This window comes from Aptenodytes patagonicus, chromosome 1 (assembly GCF_965638725.1).
Source record: "Aptenodytes patagonicus chromosome 1, bAptPat1.pri.cur, whole genome shotgun sequence".
NCBI classification, from domain to species: Eukaryota; Metazoa; Chordata; class Aves; order Sphenisciformes; family Spheniscidae; genus Aptenodytes; species Aptenodytes patagonicus.
Window position 1 is genome coordinate 131465309 of NC_134949.1, and position 15838 is coordinate 131481146.

The 15838-nt window shown below is 34.9% G+C and overlaps 1 protein-coding gene across 1 annotated transcript in view; it reads left to right on the top strand.

The window, feature by feature from the left end:
• Window positions 1–15838, top strand: part of CFAP47 (cilia and flagella associated protein 47) — a 371213-nt gene that overhangs the window by 15904 nt on the left and 339471 nt on the right. The window contains exons 10-21 of the mRNA XM_076355671.1: window positions 1130–1343; window positions 1729–1881; window positions 3324–3513; window positions 3620–3716; window positions 4786–5002; window positions 5670–5914; window positions 6933–7063; window positions 8161–8283; window positions 9676–9807; window positions 11042–11119; window positions 11691–11835; window positions 13397–13491. Coding sequence (XP_076211786.1) covers window positions 1130–1343; window positions 1729–1881; window positions 3324–3513; window positions 3620–3716; window positions 4786–5002; window positions 5670–5914; window positions 6933–7063; window positions 8161–8283; window positions 9676–9807; window positions 11042–11119; window positions 11691–11835; window positions 13397–13491 — 1820 coding nt within the window. The remainder of the gene's footprint in view (window positions 1–1129; window positions 1344–1728; window positions 1882–3323; window positions 3514–3619; window positions 3717–4785; window positions 5003–5669; window positions 5915–6932; window positions 7064–8160; window positions 8284–9675; window positions 9808–11041; window positions 11120–11690; window positions 11836–13396; window positions 13492–15838) is intronic.

A 15838-nucleotide genomic window follows, 5' to 3' on the forward strand; every position in this document is an offset into this window, starting at 1 on the left:
TCCAGAACTCCTGCAGTTTTCCTGCTTCAAAAACACAATTAAAATATGTTTCTGTGGATGAAAGATTTAATGTAGCATTCAAGTTTTGTCAGCTTTTCTAAATGCTCGTCTGCCATTTGCTCTATTAATGTCCCCATTCTGCTCCTATTTGCAGGTTTATAAAGTGGTTATGAGGGGTATCTGCACTCTATAGGCTACTGATATCTGTGTTTTCCTTTTAAGCTTCATTGAAGTGTGGAGGGGAAAGTGACTTTTTTCAGATCCTTATATAGATGGGTTCTGTATCTTCCCATTCTCTTCTCCCAGTCTCTGCGGATGAGTATGTGTACTTGTCTCTGTATTTGGTGGAGGGGGGAAGAGACTGGAATGAAGCTTCTTGCAAACTGTGCCTCCCTGGGCAGTGGAAGTTGTAATCACTCCTATAGTTTGGAGGATGGAAAGTAGTTTTTTGTGTGTGTTTTTTTGGTTTTTTGTTTTTTTTTTGGTAGCCATTTGAGAATAAAGTAAGGCTAAAGTGGGTAAAAACAATATGTTTAGTTTAATGTATCAATTTTTTTGCAGATGAGGGAGGAGGGGCAGTTGAAGAATGGAATTACTTATTTATAGTGCTGTTTTAAACGTGTATCTTTATGTAGGAGAGGGGAGCAAACACATGGCCTAGTTTCTGTCACAATTTTTCTCTTTAATGTATACGTGCTTTTCTAAAACCAGAGTGAAAAAGATCTGAGCTGTCTTTTTAGTTGTGATAGCTTGAGAGTTCTTTGTCAAAAATCATGCCTGTGTTTGCAGCCCTTAAGACAAGCTTTAGGACACTGTGGACAGTGTTGTGACAGAGGCAGCTCTCAGTGTTCAGTCATGTGCACGTGCAAGATCAAGCATCACAGCTGGACATAGTAGCAGTGCTTTGGGCTCTAGTATTTGTGATCTAGGCCAGCAAAGGTGGTTGGTTATTAGTATGGTCTGAATGCCTTCTTCCCTCCTGTCTGAGGAAAACATAATGGGATGGGTGACTGATTGTTGGGCTGCTGGGTGGACCAGTATCAATTAAGAAATATTTTTCTAATACTTTGAATTTTGTTTAGAAAGTATTAGTATAAGTGTATGTAACATGTTTTATTTGAATTTTAAGGTATAACACCAATGATTTCCAATGCAACTGGACAGTTTGTAGCTGATGGCACAGGACAGTGCACTGATACAGCACCTGTGGCAATACTTAAATCAACCCAAACACAAATTCATACTCACTGGATAAATAGGAATTGTAAGGGTGATGCACTTATAGCTTTTCCTAATGACCGTGCAGCCAGCATTAGGCCTAGTGAATGGAATAAAAAGTACAGGTAAAAATTATGCAAATACAATATTTAAAACCACACATTTGTATATACTGTATAGTAGATCAAGATTGGTTACTTATATGACAATTTACTTATTTTTCAGGCTGAAAGTTCTTTAAAATTCATTGCATTCTACTTAGCCTTGAGCCTCTTGCACATAAATTTCTTGAGTTGCTTTTCTTATGTGAAACTACAAGTGTAGCTATTACAGTTTCAATATTTCATTTTTATGGTTGCCTCTACAAGGTCAAATATTAATAATAAGCTGTGATAAAAAGAATGTTTGCAATGAAATAGATATGTAGCAAAATCAATATATTTTCTTTCTAACAAGACCCAGAATCATTTTACACAAGTAATGAAACTACAATTCTCTTTAAATATTTAGGACTATTTTCACAAAGACTGAGAGATATAATTATATAGATCCAGAGTTTACTTATACTGACTGTGAACGACTGTTAAAAGAAGCACATAAGGCATACTACGCAGACTTCATTTCTAGTTTAAGACAGCGTCGTTTACAGAAAGATGCCGCTAGGTAAGACTTTGTTTAAAGGATAAATAAATACTTTAGGCTCGTATGAAAAATATGTGTATATATGTCCAGAATTAACTTAGTGGCACTAATCATATACCGAAATTTGTCCCATGCTGAAATGCTTATGGTCTTGGGACCTTCATTTATAATGCTTTCAAAACCCGTTTTGTTCAAATGTTTGTTTAGACACTCAGAGATCACTTCCTGGGTGAAATGTAGGGACAGAGGCATGGAGCTTAAAATAAGATGCCAAGTTTTAAGACGAGTTGGTTGTGGTTAATAGGAAAAACATAACATTTATTGTGTTGGATTCTTTCTTTTTGTATAATAAATTGTACGTATTTCCAACTAGTATGTCTAGCTTACCCAAAGTGATGGATTCAGTATGTAAATTAGGATATAATTTGTGGAATAAGGCAGATAAGATTAAAGGATTATATTGGTCTTCTAGCCTTATCTTATGGTAAGTTCTCACCATGAATTTGTGTATTTGGTTGGTATGCTGTGGAGCATGGAAAAGCAGAACTGACAGCTCTACTTTTAAAAGTTTTATTAAAAAAAAAAGCCTGTAAAGCCTCTAAAGCAAGAGAAGTAATACCTTAAGAGTGTTAAGTTTGCAAGACCCATTATTTAAAACTTAATAACGCCAGTGGATTATTCTTGTAATCTCAATTTACCTTGCTCTGTGTATATACATCATGATTCAGACAAGGCCTGCAGAGCTGGATTTATTTTTATTTTTATGCATGCACATGATGTATGGTTTTCTTGAAAGGAACTGGTGTTGTGTAGTGGGTGAACTGTTGTTTATATGACCATAACGCATATATTCAAGGTATATTGCATGAGGAGCAAGAACAGAAAGGAAAATTTCATAGTTATCAGATGAATGTCACTGTTACTATCAAACATAGTAATAATTTTTCTGAATACTTGATATGAAACATCTGTGTAAGATCTCTGGAAGCTTCAAATCTCTTGGTTGCAGGTGAAATTGATTGATTGGAGTTGAACTTTGACCAAGAAAAGTTAATTGCTTTGAAAATTAGGCTGTAAGTGGTCCAGTTCAGACATATACAATTAAAGGATCCTTTGTAATCTTGGCATTTGCTAACTTTTAGGTGCTTGCCTTTACAACTTAATTGTTCTTTAAGAGGTATTTTAGACATGGTATAATATTTGTATTTCAGTAGCCATAATGCTTGCAATCTGTTTAGCTAAGTAATTGCCACAAATGTGCAATAGATGTTAATCCTTGCCTAAACAATACAATAAAAGACTTCTCAAGACATTTTCTGTACTTGAGGGTTTTTAAATAATGAAATATTCCTACTTAAAGTATTATTTGTTATGTTTAAAAATCTTAAATAGTTTAATATGTAGAACATGGAATGCTCAAACTTCTAGATTCCCATGCTATTTTTTTTTTCCCTCCTCTATAGGCAATTTTATATTTATAATAATTCTGTGAGCATAGGCCTTAAACCAGCTGAAGGGCTTATGTCACCAAAGATCTCGATCACAGATTTTCACAAGGAGAAGGTACAGTTCAAAACACTTCCTTCAGATGAGAATTGCCTATTAACTAGTCGAAAATTGGCAGCAATTGGTTCTAAACCTTCAATCAAAGAAGTAAGTTAAATGCATGAGTAGTAATGTAAACATAATGTGTTTACCATATAAAAAAAGCATAAGAATTTTGATCCTGCTCTGAGAAGATGTCTTGTGCTTATCACAGATTTGGAGTGGGCTTGCTGCTACGCCATCTTCTACCCAAGAGAAGGAAGATTGTAGTCTAACTTTGACATCCAAGCAGCTTCATCAAATACTCATTGGTAGGATTTTTTAATTCGGTTACTAAATGCATATAGTTGTTATAAAAGCACTTATTTATAGTAACACAATTTATGTTCATAATTGTTCACCTTAAATAGAAAATCGCTTAATTTGGTGGCAGCTTGATATCTACAGTAGTGTTTAACTAAAGCTTGAACATGTAAAAGGAGAGCTTCCTTTGAAGAATGCTCATGCTACAGCCTATTATAGAGAAATCAATACAGCGTAGTACGAGGGTTGCTCATACCCTTATGCCTTGTTATTGGATGGTATCTGGACCAGCATTAATATCAGCAAGATTCATGGGAGTGTTCAGAATGTTTCTGGGAGTTAATAGTGAACAGTGATACCCTGAAAAAGTAAAATAAAAAAAAAATAAAAAAACCTCCTTCAAAATAATTTCAGTGGAATGCTCTGTGATGGGGAGTAACACCTTCTAAAGTCTGTGAGGGACTCATCTATTAACAGCACTTGGTACTAAAACTGGTCTATTTTAAGCTCAATTTTTCTTCAGTAAAATTATTTAGCAGCAAAGTGAAAATTTTCAGTAGTTTCTGGGCTTTTTTTGTTTTCAATGAAGCCAGAACTTGAATAGTGTAGCTGTGTATACTGATACACTTGGGGAAAGGTAGAATAAGATAAACATATTAATACAAAAAGTACTTGGAGTTTCGTAAGGTGTTTGATTAGTGCCATGAGCACTAGAGTTTGCAGACCAGCATAAAAACTGGTCATAGCAGTAAATGAAGTAGTGAGGTAATTCTGTCGCCATCAAATAATTAGCACATTGCTTTTCCTATTTTAATAGCTGGTTAACACAGACAAAATTAAGAAATAAAAGTTGGTGCTGGCTTTTGAGTTGTACTATTGAAAACATTCACAGAACATGCATGGTATTTAGTTCCAAATTTTAGTGTGAATTTTTTCTGCTACAGGATTGTTCTAGCTGACTAATTCTGTAATTTGAGGAACTAAAATGTTTTGATCCTAATGTTTTAGTAGTTATGCTTCCTTACTTTAACTTTTACTTTTTAATGTGTTGAAGATCTTATTTCTTATATATTCCAGGTCCTTCTATTATGGATTTTGGTGATGTTTGTGTGTATTCTACAACAGCCAGAAAACTGCACATCATCAATAACTTGTTAGTTCATATATGGATACAAATTGAGATTGAAATTGATGAATTACAGCAGACGAGTCCATTGTCTCAGGTGGTGCCTCCTCTTACAAAGACTCATATTCCAATTGTATTCGAGACAAACACTCTTGGAATGTTTAAAAGGTAAGACTCCTTATCTTTGTCTTGATTTACATATTTTCTTTGCAGTAGTAGAATAAAAAAAAATCATGTGGCTGGTTTAAACTCAGTGTAATTATGATAACTGTTAATGGTGTACACTCATTTGTGGTGACATTGCAATAATGCAGTTTTAGGTTGCAAAATTTTTCTAGTATAGTAGTTTCTTAAGGTTTTAAAAAACCCAACAAACTGTCCCGTCAAAAGCCCATATAGCCACAGGTATATCAGAGAAAAAAGTTTGCTATTACAGTGTATTTCTTAGGAGAAATTTTATGGAAAATACTGTGCTCTTTCCAGCATAGTATTGCATCACTGCATCTATGCTCAGATCTTTTGATGCACCTCATGGGTAAATGTATAAGCAAACTGTTTTCTAGCCTTCTGGGATGGAGATGGCTCACTCTCGCTCTACTAATGCTGCTAAAATGACTGTATGAGGTTGATCATCCTTTGGGATGATCTTCACTTTTGACATGATTTAAGCTGTATGCAAAACAAAAATTGCTTTCTCTTGTCAGTCTTAGCTGTGTGTTCACATTCAGTTGTTAAGTATTTTCTTGCCAATGATTGTATTTCACATAAATTTTACTCTGACTACAACATAATAAATACATAAAAATATTGAGAAATATATATTTTTATGTTACAGATCTTTCACTTACACAATAAACAACCAACACCTTGGGCATGTGCTGGTAGTTGCAAAAGCAGTAGCTGTTGAACTTGAGCTGTCTGCAAGGGAACTGATTTTAAATCCTATTCCTGGCTACCTAGCAGAGACAGAATTTAGAACAACTGTCAGGGTATACAATCCCAGAAACCATCCTGCTGAATTTACTTGGAAACCTATAATTACGGATAGAGGAACTGCATTTTCTATACAGCCAGCCAAAGGTATACCATGCAAGTACAGTGTGTGTGCATGTATCTTAAATGTCAATAATGTTAAGTAAGACAAACATTCAGCTGATGCTATAAACTGTATTTTTTAGATTTGGGTCAGTATCAGTGTATCTCAAAAGCAGTATTGGATTAGAGTGCTAATACCATAGCAGCACTCCCTGTTTAAGCCCTACCCTGAGTGCATACTCAGTACACTTTGTTGTTTCTATGTCCAGCCAGCCGCGCTTATGTAACCATTCTTCTCAGCACAGATTGCTGATACTTCAAAAGTGAGGCAGCTATTTAATGGCAGTTAGCCATATCGTACAGCTCATCAGGATAGGAAATTTTCCAAAAGCACTGTATGAATGAAGCTGCTAAGAAGTTGATGTAGACAGTCTGACACAAATGGCATTCAATCTGGGATTAGTTTCCACTTGCATTATGGATCAATATTTGTTAGAAGCATGTGAGACATTAGCTTTTACCTTCTTTCCTTTGAAAGATAGTGTTCTGCAGGAGTATGTTGGAGCTCCGTCATTAAAGAACTAACTGTTAACTGAATTGGCATTACACAGTTCAAACAAGGTTTGGCTGGATCAGGAGCTTCTGTGTGCTCTTATTCTTGAGAAAAGATATTTCCGCTGATACGAGTTCAGACTCAATTGGAAGCAAGAAAATGTATATGGTCTTTCCCAAAGTTGTTGTTCTTCTACAAGAAGGATAGTCTGTTCTTTTATTTTTTTAAATGTTGACTATTTGAATAATTCATGGCTAAAAAATATGAGTGAACTTTGAGTGTGTTTTACTGCAGGATACTAATAAACAGATTATGCAATTGTCATGAGAATTTGGAAACTAATTTTACTTAATTTAGCATACTGTTCAACACCTTTGAAATGTAGGCTTAGTCTTCAGTAATAGAAGGTCATTTCACTTTAATGTGCTTATGTCATTTCTTATCATACAATGTAATTTGATAATTGTATATGTATATGCTATAATATGTAAATTATGCACATTTATTTAGGCTTTGTGGAGGCCTATAGAGATCTGGAGTGTGAAGTTGTTTGGCATCCAGGGTTCAACTCTCCAGAAGCAGGAGAATTCAACTTGTGTGTGCGTAAAGGAAACACAATTAAGCTGAAATGTTTTGCAAAGGTAACAATTCATACAGCAGATTTAGAGAAGCAAAATGCGTGTTTTTTTAAACAAGTAATTTCTTAAATATATTTCTGTTATGTATTCAGAAAATTATTTTAATGTCATATGGCTTCTATTTGACATGCTTAACAAAAGAATATTGCTTGAAAGACATGATGGAGAAGGCAAGACAAAGACAATCTGTGTTTTTCTTGCTTTTGAAGATATAATTCCTTTGGCACCACAACTTAGTGGTCCTTATATATTAAGTGGTAATTGTTGTTCTTGGCTCGCTTAGTTTAGCCAAGCAAAGGTTGAGAGGTGGTATGATAGTTCTTTAGATATATATTAAAGGAATATAAATGAAGGTGTGTGGGGGAAGGTATGTTTCAGAGCTTCAGGGTAACAACAGGCTGTAACGTAATTTTGGATTGTTATTTGAACATGGTATTTGATAACTTGAAAAGCAGTGTTCTGTCTTCTAAACAGTGAAATTCAGCTTAGGTTAATCATTTATCATCTTACGTTACATGCCAGGGAGTGTGGAGGAGACACACTGCCCCCCCCCCATTCTACTGGCTGCATGCTCTAGAACTTCCATTTTGGGAGCCAAGAAAACTTTTCCCTTCCTCTTGATGGTCTGCTTTTTCTTTTATTTTTTTTTTCCTCCAGTAGCTTTTTTTCTTTTCTTCCTCTTCTTTTGAAGCCTTCGAAATTGCCATATGTAAACCAGGATGTGTGTAAATTAGAATATTAGCATTTCTACTGCTATTAAAATCTCTGAAGTATCTTGTCCTGATCACACATTTAGGATTAAAAAAAATCATGGCGCTTGTGCTGTTAAAATACATTTAATTAAAATATTTTTATTTGTCTTGAAATTAGCCCAGAAATATCTCTGGGGTTGTGTCTGTTCACTTTGAATCTAGGTAAGCTCAATACACTGAGTAAGTCTTGTCTTAAGTTTAAACTGTGTTTGTCTATTTGAATACTTCTACATTTCCACAAGTATATTAGCTCGTTACGTAATGAAAAGAAAATTAGGCTGAATTATTTATTTGTACGTAGTAATATGTTATTTAGTTTGCTTGTTTTCTCTTCTTCTTTTTTCATAGCTCGGTACTACTAAAGTTCAGTTTATGGAACAAAGGATACCCTTCAGTCATAGTCCAATGGGTTTATCAACTTGTAAGACAGCCATTCTTCAAAACATAGGGTACAATCATGCGTACTTCCAAGTAAGCTAAAATTATTTTTAGCATGTCTAATTTCTTGGGGTGGGGAGGAAGAAGGGAGTTCACTTTATCAGGTCATGTTACAGTTTTGTGTTCTCAGTTATTAGATACACATCTACTTAAGTTTTTGTCTGGTTTTCTGAAGAAACAAGATTTTTGTGAATAGGAATTCTGTCCCTCTGTCAAATTTGTATTGATAGACAGATGAACCAACACACAAGCGAAGTGGTAATGGTCTAAAAGATTCTGAAAGTTTCATGAAAACCAGTGGTGAGGGTAGAACCCCCATACTTGTGTACTCTATGAAAAAACAGTTACAGCTTGGATGTTTTTATATTTTGAGAGGCAGAGCAAACTAGCTAGTCATCCTGTTCATACTGGCTGCCTAGTCAGTGCATGCATAGACCCAGACCAGTCATAGCAAATGTGATTACTTTGCTAGACTAACATCTGAGAGGAAGGTAGGCTGTATTATGAATTGGATAAGAGATGAGATGGATGCCAGAGTGGGTAAAGACGTGATACACAAATTAGTAGGAAACCTAACCTCATTAGTTCTGATCACAGAATAATTTGCTGTATTTATTTAGTGAAGCACAATAATTTTCATTAGAATCCGCAGAATTTTTGTTACTACATTATTATGGTACTAAGAAACTTGACTAATTTTTTTTTATTTGTACCGTATTTCTCTGTTTATCAACTGAGCATTGTAATAACAAGTAATATTACTACACTGTTGGAGGTTGGGCCTGAAAGAATAAAATCAGCATAATCAATAAGACAAACAAACATACCCAGCCTTTTAAGCCTCCACAATTACTCTTAAGCCAAGAAATGGGTAGTTGGTCTTGGTCATTATCACTTGTGTAACTATACTTTAAAAAGTTATGTTTGGAGTGCATTAGAAAAGAACAAATTCTGTTTTGTCCTTAATTACCCACCTCAATTGTGGGTAAACTGAATATTTACTCCTAGTATTATTACTGAACTTTACAGTATTAGGATCCCGTGTCCTGTCTTCTTACTGTGAATGTCAAAAAAGAAGTGATGAATTTATCTGTCACTGAAAAAATGCTTTGTAGAATATTCTGGAGGCTTGCTAGACAGCAAGTCTTAACTTTAATAACTTCATGGAAACCACCTGAAAACCAGAATGTGAAATTTCCAGCTGGTGTGCTAAAATTATTTCATAGTAGAAACTGACAGTCATCATGTTTAGGAATCTGTTACTTTATTTTGTTTACCTGTATTTTTGCCCCAAACTTCGAAGTCCAAGTTAGCATTATATGTTATGAAAGTTCTCCTTGTAAGAATGTAAAATCTTCATGATGGATATATCCCCCCCCCCCCCCTTTCTCAGTATTATTAATGTTTCATGTTTGTGTTTTGAAGGTTCTTGATTCAAACCCACTGCCTGGAATGACGATCACCCCTTCTGAAGGGGTGGTACCTGTGGGAGGCCATGCTGATCTCAAAATCTGTTTCACTCCGAATGCAAAAATGAGTTTTGATACAAGAGCGGAGGTATTCAAAACTGGAAGAACTTGTCTTTTGAGTGTTATGTTATGTGTTTATGTATGGAGATATACATCTGAGCATCTTTTGGATTTTATTTTCAGTGTTCTAATGCTTTTTAAGGGGGGAAAAAAAAAAAGAAAAGAAAAAAGTTTTCTTACAGCAGTTGATGGCTGCTATAACCTATTCTGTTATTTTGGTCTCAGTCCTGCTCTGAAGTATCAAAATAGCCTCACAGTTTGTGCTGATTCGTATTACACCATTGGCAAGCTGTGGAAACTAATGTGATTGTCTTCAGAAGATCATGTAGACATATCTGCAGTTTTTATGATCTATAGAGGAACAGGACTGGAATACTGCAATGTCTTTAATTTCTTGACTTCTTTTGTGGATTTACTAGTCGATTTGATTTGATAATAGGAATGCAATAAACATCTAATACTATTTTGTTTTCTGCATGCCTGCTTCCTGAACTTGTCCTTGCTCAGATAAGTGATAATGGGGAAAAAGGATGCTATCATGGGGCTGATCTTTGCTACCTTTTCTGACTCTAATCTTGGATTCTCCATCTTCTGTGGCTGCCTACATTATGCTCGCTAAACTTAGTATCCGTTTCTTTTTTCCACTTCTAAAACAGATTTAGCATTGCTCAGAACAATAGTATCTACTTTGTACCAGCACCTCTGTCAAGCAATTTGTATTGTGGTATGCTTTCCAATCCTCACAGCTGCTGAATAGATTTAACCCATCCACTCAGCTTTCTCCTGTTGGAGAAAACTGTTCATTCTAGTGATACAGCCTCCTGCAACATTATTTTTGTCTGCAGAAGACTGGTCTTTCCTAAAACTTTGTTGGTTTGCTGGTTTGTTTTTTGTTTTTGGTTTTTTTTTTTTTTTAATTGACAGCTATGACTATCCCAGATATGGTACGCCACAGAGGCATGATTGGTTCTTCTCTGAAGCCACGTCTCACTGGAATCTGTATATATATGTTCTAGCAAATGAAGGCATTTTCTTTGCCTCTTTATATTTCCATAACAAAAATGCATTATATTATAAGGGCAGAGTTATTTTCACATTTTCATTACAAATTATGCTGAATGTCTCTCTCCACTCTTTATCTGTGGGTTTGGTTGGTTTGTTTTTTTTTTTAAACTTTTTTTTCATGTAATTATGACAGATTTGGTGAGATAGTTATGTTAAAATGACCTTGTCAACAATCACACTGTTGTCCTTTCACTTAGGTAGCAGTGCGAAATTCTGGAGTACTAGTGCTTAGGATTGGTGGATTTGTAGAGATCCCTGAAATAAACATTGATGTGGTAAGTATGAAGAAATTGTAGCAATTGGTAAGGTTGATAGTGTTTTGCTTTATCTAGATGTCAAAGTGGCTCATCCCTACTTCATATTTTTCACTTTTTCCTATACTAACTTCCTGAGAAAATTATCAAAGAGAAGAGCTTAGGAAGAGAAATTAAAAACTAAATGTACAAATAACAGTTGCACTAAATGATAGCTAACAGCTTTAGCTTTTGAACTTGACAATCTGGAAAAAGTATGTTAAAAGGGAGAGGATTTCATTAAGGTAGTTATAGAAAAAAATGCAATAAGGGAAAAGGAATCCACTGATCTGTTTATTGAATGATGAAAACTTTCCTGATGGTGTAACTGGACTTATGTATTGAATTCTAAACTGTTGCATTTTATGTCCTGGAAAGATTTTAAAGGTAAGGGTTAGGACAAGGCAAGACAACTGGTTAACCAGGACTGTTACTGTGTTATAAATTGGGAATCTTTGAACAATTATATTTTTCACGTTCTGTTCAATTATAAACTTGACTTCATAGTGCTTTGACTTTTTTTTTTTTTTTTCCTTCCCCTTTAAACGTACAGGAACTATTTGACTTTGGTGGTGTTTATGTCGGTTCTACAAAATCAATTCCCTTTTTGCTGCAGAACAAAGGACAAGCATGTACCAGAGTGGAGTTTGATTTTTCTAAGTATAAGGATTTTAAACTGAATGCTAATGACCATTCAGGTATTTGCTTTTGCTATATCAGAACTTTCATTAAATAAAGAATGGATAATGCTAAGAGAAAATCTGTCAGGCTATTTCTGGTATATGAATTTTCTGATTTAAGAAAACCTAAAGCAATTATTTTAAAAGTGCTGCTTAATATAAATTAAGAGGAGACATTTTGGTTTGCCTGTAAAATGACATTTGCCAAAAATAAGCATTTGGAAGATGTCAGGTTGCCTGTAGATTTTTCTTTTTTTCCTTTTTTTTTCCTATAGTTGCTAAGGTATGTTTAATAAAAAAAGAAGTTTGAATACCCTCTCACCAGTTAAAATAAAAAACAATTTAAAAAAATCAAACAAAGCCAAACAACTATACTAATTTCCTAGTCATGGACTTTTACCCACTGTTTTGACAATGTTTACCCTTCAGTTAATTTATCATCAGTATAAGGGTCCAGACTTCTCTTTTTCCTAATGGTACAGGGTGTCTGCAGGTTAATCACAGGACCTCTGTTCTGCATGATCCCCAATTCAGAATGACATTAGGGCAATATGTGGAATGAGATTGCTATTCTTTGTTTCTTGATAGAACTAGTGCACATTCTTACTCTTCACTCATTGTTGCTTATCCCTTTTCTACTTCAGTCCTGGCATCTCCTTTGCTGTTCCAACATCTTTATTCATGAGAGAACTTTGCAGCTATGCTTATATGGTCTCTTGTCCCTGCGAGCTCAGGAAATCAGGACTCTTTCTTTTGCAAGACAGTATCATAATATTTAGTTGTATCTTTATGTAGAACTATATGTGGATGATGACAAAGAATGATCTGACAAAAACAGAGGGGTTTTCTTGCCGTGTGGTGGACTTCAAAGGGAAGGTGAGGGCTCCTAGTCAGTCATCTTAACTTGGAAAAGAACTGTGAGACTGTCTACCACAGGCAACTAGCCAGCATGGGAATCGACTCATTGCATATGATTTCTAGATCAGAGTTTGTGCCTGAAACAAGTAATGTGACATCCAGTCAGGTCCAGTACTGTTCAAATGGTGAATACTGGATGAATACTGATCCGGTGTTCCAGGATGAATACTGATCTCAGAGGAATGTTATCTTGTTTACTGGAAACCCATGCTTCTGCCAGTGCCTTAAAATTGGACATGAAAGTCTGAAAAATGAAGCAAGCCTTACTGGTAAGCTTCTGTAGTGCAGATTATGCCTAGAAGTTATTTAGAAAAACAGTTTCAGCCAACTATTTTTCTCCCTGTGGTATTAATTTTCATTATTTAGTTAACTATTTTTGCCTAACGCTTTTATTCAAAAGTAAATGACAGTGGTGTGTTTTTCTGAAATACTGTGTTCACCCAGATCAATAATGAAAGTTGCTGGTGATTAACACTTCTCAAAATTACCTCTGGAATCCTTATGAGAAATACTGTACTCATTCATAACTTTGTGAGAAATGTTTACCATACTGATATGTAGATACCTTATGTTGGAAATCACTTTGAAGTACTGCAACTATTACAAAGTTGATATTTAGTGTAATAACATCTGTAATTTCATTCTGAATTTTGTTTGACAGTGGTTGACTGCTGTTCTTCAAAGCCTTATTTGTATTCGGTTAACTTAAAGGGAAAGTCAGCTTTGCCATGCTTCTTGTCCTTCATGCCAAAAGAGGTAGGTTTATGGGGCAGTGGTGATTATGCTAAATGAAAATAATGTTCTATGATATTTCTATGGTGAAAGAATATAGACATTTTAGATGCACGTTTTAGTGCGTGCAATAGTTTTATAATGGTAATCCAATTCTTAAGAAAACAAGTTCTGAAATAACCTTTATGTAACTTTTGCTGCTTTCCTGAAATGTTTGCATACACAAAGAAAACACACTTTCTCAATGACTTAAAAATGGAAGAGGTATAAACTTAAATTGAAATGTCTTACCATGCATTCATTAAATCATTCAACAAACTGGCAGCCGTTTTCTTTTTGCAGCTATTCATGCTTTAACTCTCAGATGACCGAGGGACTGCAGAAGTAGAGGAGTTTTATGTGTCATAAAGATTGGCAAAGTTGCTTTCTGATTGAGCTATTTGAGGGAAATAAGTTGAAGATATAAGACTTTATGGGTTAGTTTTACATCAGGAAAATAGCATTTTATTGGCAGTAGGTGTCAATAGAGAGTGCTATAGCAAATTTTAAATCTTAACCTATTGGACAATGCTTTAGAAATGGAGGGTTTGGGGTTTCCACATATTTGGAGAACAATGAACTGGAAGAAAACTGGAAGTCTTTGATATTATGAACCAGCTTCAGGACAAGCAGCTGGGCGTACCACTTCTACAGCTCATAAACCTGTTGCATTAGCTGTGTTTTTATCTTAAAAAAAAAACAAAACATGAATATCATTGATGAATAAATGCATCTTGGAAGGGTCAACAATATCCGTTTTTCACTTTCCCCCCCTCCTCCTTCCCAGCACTTTAGTTTTTGAATAAAAGGGAATTCCTTTGTTCAAAGCATCATTCAAATAACATTTGCATATTACAGGCTGTGTCTGGTAACACTCTAATTTTCTTCCTCTTATTACTGTCAGCTTAGATTCTGTGTACAAATGGAAGCTATTGTGAAATAACTGATGGTATGAATTTATAACACAGTCACTACTGAGATGATTTTTCCTGACAGAACATGAGTTAAGAGATTCATAAAAAATGAGCTATTTCAAACCAAATTAATTTCCTCTTATAGCACAGCAGTCCTTGAGGTTAGGGGAGAAGCAGTACATGTCTTATCTTTAAGTATCTTGACACTGTCTGATGCAACATTCTCATAAGCAAGGTAGTCAGATTTAGACTTACTACAGTGTTAGGAAAGTATGTAATTGTTTGCAAAATGGTACATACAGAATGTCACCAGTGACCTATTGTCAAACTGGAGGAGAACTCAGTAAGGAAAAATGCTGACATTTTCATTTAGGTAGGAAGGGTCAATAATAGAAATGCAAGACTAGAGAATGCTGTTGAAGTAATCTATGTGTATTGTATTGCAGATCACAAGCTGAACAAGAATTAAGAGTAGAGGCAGACACCATACTGATTTATATAAATAGGAATAATGTTAGTAAAGCAAGTAAAATAATTGTTCTAATCAGTGCTGATAACACTTCAGCTGGAACACTTTTCCCATTTGGGATGCCATGCTTAAAGAAAGAAGTGGGAAAATTTCCCTTGGAAAGAAAGTTCAGAGAAAAAAAAGCAATGGAAATGATCAGAAGTCCAGAAAGCACAAACTGTGTAAAAAATGAAACTAACTTTCAATATTCTGTGGAATATAGTTCATAGATGCTTGTTCACTGCAGTAGATGGGTAATGAGTAGTGGGTTTAAATTATGCCAGGTGGACTAGATTAGATACAGAAACTTGTTGTAGCAAAAAGAGTCAAATATTGGAATAAATTACCTGAGAAGATATCTCCATTATTGAAGACTCTTAAGAAGGGGTTGAACAAGCATCACCAGAAATGCTTTGCTCTGTCCCAAAGGGACAAGTAATCTGTCAGACAATTGCATTTATGCATTGTAAAATCATATTCTAACAGCATGTTTTTGCTCCAAAGACGAAATTCTGGCCCCACTAAGGCCAGTGTTAAGGCTCTTAGTAATTATAACAGTACTTCTTAGGGGCTGTCTCTTGCTAAGTGTGAAATTTGAACCAGTTAAACAATAATTAATACAAAGGAATATTGTATTTTTGGCTTAAAATGATGAGATTGGAATGTGGAAAGGCTAGCTTCCCTTATAAAGAAAAAGAAGTACAGAAAATAGTGTAGAGCCATGTAAAACAAAAATGGGGAAAAGATTGATTGAACTTTTAATGAGTAGGTGTATATTATTACTGTTCTTACAGCCAGGCTTCGGAACTTAGTTATTTTTGATTTTTATTTTACCAGTAAGGTCCTCTGAGATGCCCTTTTCATTTACAAAAGCAACCTGTTGTAACAGCATTCTCTTTTAACATTTTTC